General features: G+C 36.6%; 1 protein-coding gene across 1 annotated transcript in view; it reads left to right on the top strand.

The window, feature by feature from the left end:
- Nucleotides 1–12,833, top strand: part of ROBO2 (roundabout, axon guidance receptor, homolog 2 (Drosophila)) — a gene marked incomplete at its 5' end in the record, with an annotated part of 881,870 nt that overhangs the window by 94,522 nt on the left and 774,515 nt on the right. Inside the window, one exon of the mRNA XM_006866447.1 lies at nucleotides 1,919–2,245. Within this exon, the coding sequence (XP_006866509.1) occupies nucleotides 1,919–2,245 (327 nt within the window). The remainder of the gene's footprint in view (nucleotides 1–1,918; nucleotides 2,246–12,833) is intronic.

Here is a 12,833-nt window from a genome sequence, read left to right as displayed (position 1 = left end):
ACGAGATGGATCGGCCAGGTGGCATCATTGATGGACTCGGGGGTGGCAGCGGTGGTGAGGTTGGCCCAGTATCGAACATTGTTTCGTTCTGCTGTGCATGGAGTCGCTATGAGTCGGTTCCGACTCGATGGCACCTGACAACAACAACAACAATGTCACTGTTCTTCAAAAATTATTAGCCAAACAGAAAGACATTCTGACTTCTTAGCATTTTATTCCAAGTGTTTTCTGCTCTGGATCCAACATTACTTTTGATTCTCCCATGCAACGTCAACTTCCTTATTAATTAGAAAATGTACCGTGCAAGCTATTCTCACATCTCAGTACTTTTGTTCAGGGTGCTACTTCTGTCACAATGCATTTCTACCTCAGTTCATATGGTTTTTATCCTTTAGAGCTGAATTCAAATGAATCCTTTTTTAAAAAGTGTATTGTGAATTGAGTGAAGGTTTACAGAGATCCCCTGTTTTACCTGCAGTGCATCCTACACTTGGTTTCATCTCCATGACTGCAATCCCCTCCATGCAACATCAGTTATCCCGCTTCCTCCCTGTGCTTCCTATTCCTATTCCACCTTCTTTCTCATCATTTCTCAACTTTGTTCTTAGGTCAGTGTTGCCCTTTTGATCGTCAACTGCTCTGAAAGGGATAACATTAGAAGGTACCTGTGCCTTTTGAGTCAGTTCCAACTCATGGTGACCCGGTACAGTGTTTCCAAAGAACCACTGGTGGATTTGAACCATCAACCTTGCAGTTAGCAGTCTGGTGCTTATCTTATAGTGCTGCACCATGACTCCAGATAAAATGGAAGAAAATGTGGAACAAAACTCACAGTTACATAAAAAGGCTGGATTTATGTGTCAGAAAGAGACTGAAGAAATGTGAGACTAGGGCTCTCCATCACCCTTTAGGTCTAAAACAGAACCTAACCTCATGGCTCAATTTTCAGCCAAGAAGCAGATAGCTATATAGGGAGTAAAACAACACTAGTAAGATATGTTCACCAAGGAATGTTCAATCATTCAAGATCAAATTACTTTGTTTTAGAACGCAGTCTCTTATCCATTATGAGTGTTACCTGCCCCCCATCCCCATTGCATTTCTTGAACTTCTGTGCAACATTTGCTTTAACAGAGATTTATGCTAGAATTAGAGTCCTGGTGTGGTGCTATCGGATAAGCAGTGGACTACTAACCACAAAGTTGACAGTTCAAACCCACCAGCCACTTCTTGGAACCCTTTTACAGGGTCATTATGAGTCAGAACTGACTCAATGGCACTTAACAGCAACAATGTATTGGAGTTCCTCTTTCAGCCTCATCTGGCTTCAAATCCTGGCAATACTTCATGTGTTTATATTTCATCTGTATTCTTGGACAGTTGATATCATTTCCTAAGCTTCTTCATCACTTTAAAATTAATATAATATGTGCAATGTATATAGCTTTCAGGTTACTTTAGATGCTAAAGTCTGATAACACAGTGCTTGCACAGGAAATGGACAAATGGTAGCTTTGGGTGTATTCTTGTTAGTTTGCCTTGTTACATCATTCATCCAGTAGATAGTATACACCTTGAGGACAGACACTTAGCTTTATTTCTTTATGTATTCATTCAAACCAGTCAGTCCCCAAAGAAAATCTCTTCCCTTTTTCCTTTTACTTGTCATGATGATTCACTGTGTTTAACCTACTTCATCTGTATTAACATACTAATTTATTGTTATATTGTCTCATACCACAAAGGAGTTAGGATGATTTATGAGCGGCATAAAAACAAGAGTGAAATATAAATAAGAAGCTAGTAAGTGCATTTTGAATAATTAAAGAGCTTAATTTCACTATCATGAACTTAAGTGAAATAAAAACTGTAGATAAAGAAATGCTAAAGCTTGTCTTCATTCTCTCATGTTTTGTAGGATCTCGTCTTCGCCAGGAAGACTTTCCCCCACGGATTGTGGAGCACCCTTCAGATGTCATTGTCTCTAAGGGAGAGCCCACCACTTTGAACTGCAAGGCAGAGGGCCGGCCAATGCCCACCATTGAGTGGTACAAGGATGGTGAGCGGGTGGAGACTGACAAGGATGATCCCAGGTCACACAGGATGCTTCTGCCCAGCGGATCCTTATTCTTCTTGCGCATTGTGCATGGGCGCAGAAGTAAGCCTGATGAAGGAAGCTATGTTTGTGTTGCAAGGAACTATCTTGGTGAAGCCGTGAGTCGAAATGCATCTCTGGAAGTGGCATGTAAGTGAATAGAACGTGCCTCATAAATGGCACTACATTTATGTTTACTACTGGTATTTTTTTTAACAAGCAATGATTTTGTTCCTACTAGAGCTTAATGCTTATAGACCCAAACAATACATTCTGCATAATTTTGCTTTCTGGTCTTCAAATATAGCTGGCAAAAATGTCAAACCAGGACTGTTGCAATGAGTTTTATATTAAATCATTATGGTGCTGCTGGTTATGTTAATAATTTGAATAACTAACAAGTAATATAATTATGTATTAAAGTTGGTTGTGTTAAAAGGAAAAGTACATGTAACAGGACATCAACTTTAAGGTTTAAATCCAATATTGTGCATATTAACATATGCAATTATATATATTGGTAAATCAAGATCAATTTGGATATTGGCTGAATAGCTTCATGGATTACTTTGCAAAGCAAATTCAAATGAAAAAATATTGTTTGTAGGGGAAGACTCAAGGTTGTATTTTATACAGTTTTGTAAGTTTTTGAAGCTCAGCTGTCTGTTTTAAGTATAAATTTGTTTCAAAACCGAGTATCATTAAAACATCAAAAACTACCTAAAAGAAGTTTGTAGCTTTAACTTTTCTGGCTGCACACATAGGCCTTCTTAAATAAAGGGGATTGAGGAGTTTTTAGAATGCAGTCTCTTTATTGATGTAGATGGGAGGGGCTTATAAATGGTAGTTCATGGTCTCATGTATCTATTTAGAGTTTATCTTTGTAACCTCATGCTATGTGGTATTACATTGGGTTGCAAAACTTGTGAATATGTTCCTTTGAGATTCTCAAAACAAAAAAGCATCTTTTATTAAACAAAGCCCTGAAATTTCTTATTTGTAATTCCCAATGAAAACTTTTGCTTTCCTGCATTAAGTCTTCTGTTCCATAGTTTTTACCAGGAACCTGGAAGCCAGTGATGCTTGAAATGTGTCAATAATAAGAATACTTGTCATTTTTGACCTAAAGGGGTCTGGTGGGGGACATTTTTATCAACAAAATCGGACATTGAAATAGTTCAATATGCCTAAAAGTTCCAGAAATAAGATTTCTTAAGTGAACTAAAATTTAGATAAGTTGATGGGAAATTCAAAATCAGATCCTGAATCTTCTAATTCTCAAACTCACTAGCATTGTGTTGATTCTGACTCAGAGAAATCCTGTATAGGTTTTCTGAGGCTGTGATTCTTTACAGGAGCAGAAAGCCCCACCTTTTCCCCCAGAATGTGGGGTGGATTTGAACAGTGCTTACCCTACAGCTCTAGCCTGGTGCCTTTTTCAATTCTTAGTTCTAAGGAATTGAAATGTATTTGGAAAAACCCTCTAAATGAAGCCTGATTTGTTTTGTATAAATGAAAATTAATAATTTTAATATTGTTAATTTCTCTTATCTGTTTATCATGAAATGACTTTTTTCATACTTAAAAAAATTTACTTCTAAACTTTTTTTTTTTTTTTTTTTTCTGAATTGGTCATTCATTTCACTGTTGAGCAGTTAAACTTTATTTTTCCTCTTTATCTAAGCTTTGTTAGATTTGCTCCCAATATGTGTATTTGGTGGTTTTATTTACTCTAAAAGGATTGCTCTTTTCTCTAATTTCATCATTAATAATGAATCAAACTATTTTCAAAGACACACTTTAAATCATGGGTTTTTTGCCTGTAATGTGACAGTAGTATATTTTTTTAAATTAAATAATGAGCTTTGAGAAATACTTGAATTACTTCTGTCCTACAGAGGCAGACAAGATGGCTTCTAAATTGGATTTAGCTGGTGAATAAAATTCTTTCTTCTAATGCCATGTCAACAGTTCATGACATTTGAGGAAATGTGAGATCAAATAATATTCATATTTACTCATCTCTTTCACATTAGCTCAACTGTCTTTTTGCTTTGTGCATCATCTAAAGTAATAAAATGGGAACTCGAAGTCAAAACATTTTGATTTTTCAGTACCTATTGGTCACCAAGATGTGTATTTGTAAAGTGATTGAGGAACAGCTGCAGATTATATAAATGTTTAGCCTTCACATTTTAGAAAAGTCATTGCAAAGGTTCAGTCATTGACTCATCAATCCATTTATCTATTAAAGGAAACTGAGATTCCATGTACTGGAAGATGATTTGCTGTAGAGTAATGAATATGTCGGAGTCCTGGTGTGGTACTGTGGGTTAATGCGTCAGACTTCAAAGTTGTTTAAACTGCAAGATCGGTGGTTCAGGCTCACCAGTTGCCTCTTGGAAACCATATACAGAGTTGCTATGGGTTGGCATCAACTCGACGGCACTTAACAACAACAACAATGAATAGACACTGCCGTCTATTCACAAATAGTCCACTATCTAGCTGGAGTGACAAACATGCAAATTGCTGTTGTTGTTAAGTGCCAAATACCCAGTTTCGACTCACAGACACCCTGTATAGATTTTCTGAGGAATGACTGGTGGGTTAGAACTGCTGACCTTGTGGTTAGTAAGTAGCCAATAGCACCACACCAGGACTCAACATGCAAATAGATAATTAATAAAAAATGTAAACATAATAACATGTGTAATTGTGGTGGCTGTCTACTGCCGAGTCGGTTCTGACTCATAGTGACCCTATATAGGATTTCCAAGCTTTAAATCTTCATGGGAGCAGAAAGCCTCATCTTTCTCCCAGGAGCGGCTGGTAGGCTTGAACTGCTGACCTTGTGGTTTACAGTGCAGTGCTTATCATTTGAAGATACCATGCTCCCAAAAGGTATAATGTTGTTGTTTAATGCCATCATGTCATTTCCAACTCGTAGCAACCCTGTGTAGGGCTTCCGAGGAGCAACTGGTGAGTTTGAACCACCAATCGTGAGGTCAAGTGCACATCCTACAGCATCACACTAAGACTCTTTAGAATCCCAAAAGGAAGAGTATTTCCTCCTTCCCAGATGGATTAATTCAAAAGAATTTTAAGAGGATCTCTGAGTTGAATGACCGGCTAAAATGCATCGAGTGAAAACTGAAGTGAAAAGTCATCCAGGAAGAAAAAACAGAAGACTTAAGTGTGTTTGGGGACTTGCAGTTAGCTTGATGTGGGATTGTCACAGGGTAATGGAGGTGAGAAGAATAGGTTTGCAAGTCAGACATGTGCCAAATCATAATATGTAGACTTTCTTTGTTGTTAAATAATGGAGATTCTTTGAAAGAAAGTAAGAGATTACATTAAAAGGATGACAACTTAAGTTAGAGAAAAGTTAAAATTATCAAATATTCCTGAAAAGAAATAGTCTTAGATTTCAAACTATGGAAGCATCTGTGAAGATTGAAAGTAGGAAATGTTTTAAAACATATTTAGGAATTATAAATCACATCACTTTGCATACAATTTGATATGGGAAATGCGGAAGAGGGTGGTGGGAAATAGAGGGAGATTCCCAGATTCATTTTTAGCTGAGTAACTGGAAATTGAATGCTGTCATCCATATAGATGGGAAATACCAGAGAAGTAACTTTAGAAAGGAAAGAGGAATATGCCAACTTAGATAGTATTATTTGACATTCCCTGAGATATTTGGGTAAAAGAATATCTAACGTTCAGTTTTTAACAAAAGAGCTCCTTGAACTGAAACGGAGTTCTGGTGTGGCACTCTAGGGTAACACACTGGACTGCAAAGTCGGTTTGAACCTCAAGGTCAGCAGTTGAAACTCACTAGCTATTCCTCAAAAACCCTAAACAAGATCGCCATGAGTCACAACCCACTCCACTGCACTTAACAACAACAAGAAATGGGAAGGGAAGTCTTTCCATGTAGTGGCCAAAACCATCAGAATAGATAGGAGTTGACATGATTGCCCAAATAGACTCTGTGCAGGGAGTAGTTAGTAAGGGTAGAAGTCATTCCCATGCTTAGAAAATTCATTTTTAAGTGTGATCAGAAGCATCTGGGCTCTCAAGAGATATTAGAATGATATGGTGTGGTTAGGGCAATGTTAAGAAAGACCAAGTAATAATTTTTAGCTAACAAAAAATAAGTTGATAACACAATTGCCACATAGTGGTCAACCAAGAAATGTCTGTGGATTCTAATGATGAGAAAAGATCACAGCAGATGAAAGAATGGGTTGGTGCAGGGTGGAGGTAGAGTGGTGGAGGTGGAATGATGAATATTCTTGCAAGAATTGCACTCTGGGAAATGAGGGAACCAAAGTTGATTTCCTTAGCCTCTGCATGATAGCCATTGATGTTAGAGTAATTATTTATTGTGTGTGTGTGTTGGGCGGCAGGCCTTATACTGTGTCCTGGTGTGGCGCTGTGGGTTAATACGCTGGACTGCAAGGTAGGTTTGATCTGAAGGTCGGAAGTTCAAGCTCACCAGCTGCTCCTCGGAAGGAAGCCCTATACAGGGTCACTATGAGTCAGAACCAACTTGACAGCACTTAACAACAACATGTTGTGCCTTGGAGTCCTGAGGTTGGTTGCAACCACACAGTCAGAGGTTCAAACCCACTAGCCCTTCCTCAGAAACCCTATAGAGGGTCACTATGAGTTGAAACCCACTCAACGGCACTTAGCTACAACAATGCTATGCCTTGTAGCATGTTTAATAGTATCCAGATCTCTTCCCACCTGACACCAGCTGGAAACTCATAATCCCCAGATGGGCAACCAAAAATATCTCTAGATATTGCTAAACGTTTTTTTGGTCTCAAGTCAGTTGAAAACCACTGATACAGGTGTACCTAGGTTGTCAAGTGTGTATTGGAAAGTGGCACTCAAATTTGTCAGAAATTTGATTGTGAAATTTTTTAAAATCAAAAGTATGGAAAACGGTGCATCTCTTGCTTCACCTTGTTTTTCATTTCAAAAATCTTAGTTTCTACTATAGTATAAAATGTGCAGGTTTTTTTTTTTTTTTTTTAATTGATAACAGTCTCTTTTAGCTGGCTATGAGTCAGCTGGTTCTATGACTCAGCTGGAATCCTGGTGTAGTGCTGTAAAATCAGCACTGGATTGAAAACCACAAGGTTGGTGGTTCAAACCTACCAGCCATTCCTTGGAAACTCTATACAGTTCACTATGAGTTGGAAACAACTGAATGGCAAACAATAACGTAAGAACAACAACATAAGTCAGCCTGTTCTTTAACATACATAGTCATGGATTTCTGTTTTAGTAAATATTTCAACTTTATGTAACTAAACAGGTATGGTTGAAGGGAAAAAATTATTCAGGACTAATCCTTATAATGGAGATTTGAATCACTTATAAATGTGCCTTCTCTTCTTCCTTCTTGGTTGGGGAAAAAAATTAGCAATCTAGAAAGTGTTTTTTAAATCACTTGATCCAGGGAGGTTCTATAGGCAAAAAATGATTTTACACATTTAGCAAACTGGAGGACTTACTAGCCGAGCTTGGCACTGAAGAAGTTAATGCACCGTTTTCCAATGGGACCACCATGAGAGTAGTGGCAGTCACTGGTATGGATAGGGTTTCAGTGTGTAAGCAACCAAAGAAGCACTAGGGGGTCCTTACACAGATTGTGGCTGCTTGGGATGCTGCTAAGTCAATGGCAGCCCCTAGAGATAGCAGCTGTAGCCCCAGGTGGTAAATATATGAGAGCAGCTTGATCTATCGACCAGGGTAAGAGGGGGCTCTGGCCTAAATGAAAATTCATGAAAAATTGATGAAGTCCCCAGATTATTTTTTCCGTTTCCTTTTCTCAGCACTATGCCAATGCAGAGAAGGGAGATTAAATGAGGTGTTGAATACTTTAGTGGCAAGGAGGTTGTGGTTCAAAGGTCAGGGGTCATGTAAAAACGGATTTTTTTTTTTTTTTTTTTTTTTGCCTTTCTTACTTCTGAAGTAAAACACAAAAATTTTTAAGATTAGCTGGGGTTTACCTCTCCTTTGATTTAAAAAATAAAATAAAATGGGTTAAATATTGAAGAGTTGGCTTTTGATGCAACTACAAAAGAGAGAACACATCTGATTGATAATTCAATTGGTGAACTAGAAATAGATTGAATTCCATGATTGCAGGGTGATTTTCTCTCTCTCTCTTTTTTCTGTCTCCATGTTTCAAGACTCATACTGCAAGAAAGTCATTTAGAGAAGGAAAAGGTCTTGCATTATTTATAGGTCACAGATTGCTAGAATAGCAAAGCTGTGGAACACTCCACAAACATAATGATCTTGTTTGCTTTAAATCCAAAACTAAATTGATGTTTTATCTGTACGAGTAAGAGTGCTTATCGAAGTAGACTCACTTTAGCAAGAGAGGTCACAGGTGGCATTAAAAATGAACACTAGAAAAATTGTTTTCTTGATATTTCCAAGTTAAATATATCTGTAATGCTTTTACTTATTTTATTTTGGTTGTAGATGAATCTCATGTAACTTAAAGTACCTTTTTATTCTATAAAAGAGCAATATGAACTACAAAGAGGCTAAACCATGGAGAATTTATATATATATATATACAAAAGCAGAAAACTAATTTATTGAGTGATCACACCATTCACCCATTTAAAGTGCACAATTTGGTGTATTTTTTTAGTAGATTCTCAAAGGTGTGCAACCATTACCAATATGTGATTTTTGAGTACTTTTGTCTTTCCCAAAGAAAACCTAGAACCCATTAGTAGTCTATTTTTGTGAATTGATTCCTTTCACTTAATAGAAAGTTTTCAGTGGTCATCATTAAAGCAGCACTTGTTAGTACTTCGTTCTTTTTTTCAATGCTTAATAATATTCCATTGCATGGATATACCACATTTTATTTATCCATTCAACAGTGGATGACCATTTGGGTTGTTTCCACTTTTTGGCTATATAAGAATAATGCTGCTATGAAATTCATGTACGAGTTCTGTGTGAACATATGCTTCCATTTCTCTTGGGTGTACACCTTGGAGTGGATCATATGGTAACTCTTTGTTTAACTTTTGGATGAGCAAATATGTAAATTGTAATTGCAGATAAAATTCTTTTTATCAGTGTCATGGAATTACCTATATCCAAACTTTCTCTTGGTACAAAGCAAGTTAGTAAATGTTGTTAGCACTTGATAAATATTATTGACTTTCTATAACATTAAGCTTCCTGTGTCATGTCTCCATATATTAAAATTAAACTCAGCTCATTAAGAGAAATCAATGTTAACTGTAGGAAAATTGAATTGTCTCAAAGTTCTAAAAAAAGAAAATTGTGGGCTCCATAATTTTATTCAAATAGGTGATTGACTAAATCCCGATTCTTCCTCATTAGAGTTTCTATAAGACCCTGTTGATTTTGGTTCCAATAAGGTTGGATAATCTTGCTACTTGAATCTTAATTTCATTTTTGGGCATACTTAGATTTGTCTTAAAAGCAGGTGACTTGTTGGTTTCTCTGGAACTGGTTGGAAGAATAACTGACATTATGTTCCATATTTCAGGGTTACATTTCCTTCCAAATTTCTGACAGTCTTTTCTTCTTACTTAGAAGATTTAGCATAAGAAATTAATGAATGATTATAATAGAACTTTAGTAAGTAAGAGTGGGGGACCAGAGAATTGCTATCATCTCTCCATCCAAATGCAAACTAAATAAGTTGCCTTTAGATTGATTGAGACTCATTGTGGACCCTATCTGAGTCAGCATGCAATCTTAATGACTGATATTCTTGGAAATGAGATACAAGGCTTTCTTCCAATGTGCTTCTGTATGGACATGAACCTCCAACCTTTCTGCTCGCAACCCAGCACATTAACTATGTGCACCATCCAGGATGCTTCATGTCTTTCTTAAAGATAAATAATCATACAAATAAATGCATTTTCTTAAAATATTTTGTACTGATATTGGAACTGATACTTAGAGATTTTAAGCAAATCTAATATAAAAGCTCCTGACACAGAAACAGACAGTGTTTTATTTGATTTTTATAGGGTCTGTATGAGTCTGAACCGAGTCAATGACATCTAACAACAATGATGGTTCCATGAATCCCTCTATTTGTGTTTCTACAAATTTCAGGAGAAACTTAAAAGTTTAAGGGACAAGGGAGAAGAAGGAAGAGTGAACAGCCAACTAAAAAACATACCTTAAGATTTAGACCATAAATCTTATAGCATAAGTAACACACGTATTAGATAGGAATGAAAAACTGTGTTAAGCAGAAAGTAAAATGGATGTGAAGCAAATATTATTTGAACTCAGCAGGTTTTCGACAGTACTACCCTGCATCCACATTATAAGTTCAAGAGTGTTTTTAAAAAAATCTGTAAAATTCATTGAAAGTATTATAAACCATGAATGTATGAGCACCAAAGAGTCAATCTGAAATATCTTTAACAAGAGAAAAACCCAGAAAGCAGCTTGTACTATGATATTAAGGAACAGACAGCCTCATAAGCAGTGTGTGGGGGGTGGGGAGTGCATGTGCACACATATCAAGTTTAATGTGTTATTTGAGTTTTTTTTTTATGTGTTGTTGTTGTTGTTGTTGTTGTTGTTAGGTGCCATCGAGTCGGTACTGACCCATAGCAACCTTATGCACAGCAGAATGAAACATTGCCTGATCTTTGGCCAACCTCACTACTGTTCATTGATGCTGCCACTTGGCCAATCCATCTCGTTGAGGGTCTTCCTCTTTTACTCTGACCCTTCATCTTACCAAACATGATATCCTTCTCCAGTGACTGTTCCCTTCTGAAAATATGTCCGAAGTATGAGAAATGAAGCTTAGCCATCTTGGCCTCCAAGGAGCACTCTGGCTGCACTTCTTCCAAAACGGATCTATTGGTTCTTTTGGCAGCCCATGGCATTTTCAATATTCTACCTTTAAATTTTAGATACCCCATAAAATGCTTTCAATTTTCAGATAAAGGGCTTTCTTTGCTTTGATCTTCACATCAAGAGTGAAACATTGGTATGTCAGTATAACATGTTTGAACTTATGAGCTACTTAAATATGTATAATGCTGTTTATTTGATATCAAATTTCTGTTGATTGAATGGACTCTATCCAACCCCTCACTCAGTACAAGTCTCAAATTTGCATTCATTCACAATTCATCTGAATTAACATAGGAAAAGCACATAAATGAAGTGAAATCTTGATCCTCTACTTTACAAAAGGTAACAGTATCACTGAGCTCCACAATCACGTAAATCCTACTAGCGAAGGTATACAGTGATACTCAAGTGTAACAAAATAAACATGTTGGTGTCTGCTCCAGTTTTCAAACCTGGAAGTCTTTTAGCTGAAGTTAAGAAAAAAAAAAAAAAATTAGGGTTTGGAAGGATTATCCAAATATAAAATTTGAATGTGTTAGAGATGAACGATGTGAAAATAATGTTGATTTTAATGGAAATGTGTATAGGTTGACACTGTAGCTAGGAATGCTGCCATTTATATGTTTTTACCTAAGATATGTACTTCAACAGCATGACAATTCTCCAGTTTTCATTCTTTAGATTGAATTTGTTTCTTAAGATTACAATACACATCTTTTAATTCTATAGCAGTCCTCACAAGCTTTCTGTACTTGCATAAGAAGGTTACACTTCTTTTATGCATTGGTCTGTGTACATAGGTAAACAATCAAGATAAGTGTAGAAATACAGTGTAGGATGTTCTGTTTTATTTCTTACAGTTTTGTTTTTTTTGCTATTGTCTTTGATAGAACTGCTAAAGGTTGAGATTGATTCTATACCATTGGGATTGGTTTTTCCTTTTAGGAGATTTTCAGAGCAAACATACTATGTCCAACTACTCATTTCTTAGTTAGGAAATTCTCATGTAAAGTTTTGTCAGTACTCTGTAAACAATGCTTCGGATGGCTTTTGTAAACTCTCTGAGGTTACTACACCCTGGAACTTCTCAGACAACAATAGTTTTATCTCTTGTTCTCTGGTAGGGGAGTCAAGCAAGGATAATAAGAGAGGCGGGGGCTTTGATGATTTGACAGACAAATTGGCCCAAACACACCTGTTGGGCCTTTAACACAAAGAGGTGTTTTTGTTTTGTTTTTCATTCTTTTTCTTTATTTTCTCCTTTTCATCCTCCTCCTAGAGCTTCTTCTTCCCTTCCTTTTCTACTTTCTCCTCTTCTTCCTTCTCCATTTTACCTGCAGAAAGTCTTCCACCCAAGATATTTCTTAGTCATTAACTCACTGGTCCACAAAAGAACAGCAAGTAAGGATGTAAGGTTACAGACAGACATCAAGACAAATCTCTGGTTGCCTATTACTATAATCTTATTGGCTAGTGTCAAACATGTTGTTGTTTTCCCGACTCATAGTGAACCTTTATAGTTTTTGAGGAAAGGCTGGTGGGCTTGATTGAGCTGCTGACCTGGTGGTTAGCAGTTCAGCACTTATCCTACTGCATTACATACATAGGACATGGTATTTGAGCTTAAATTAAATCGAGATTCTTGTTATTCACCTATACTTTTGTCTAAGAACCAGACCATATTCTTAGTTAAAAAACTGGAATGAAAGGATCCTTCTTAATATTTCTAAAGATAATAATTCATGTGTTATGTGGGTATCTGACCCCTTCTTGCTTTTCTTACTTACTGAATAAGAACCTTTGATTCTTTTTTTTTTTTTTTTTT

The sequence above is a fragment of the Chrysochloris asiatica genome, unplaced genomic scaffold (assembly GCF_000296735.1).
Source record: "Chrysochloris asiatica unplaced genomic scaffold, ChrAsi1.0 scaffold00091, whole genome shotgun sequence".
NCBI lineage: Eukaryota > Metazoa > Chordata > Mammalia > Afrosoricida > Chrysochloridae > Chrysochloris > Chrysochloris asiatica.
The sequence above is the reverse complement of the archived record's forward strand: the minus strand, read 5'-3'. Positions and strand labels throughout refer to the sequence as shown.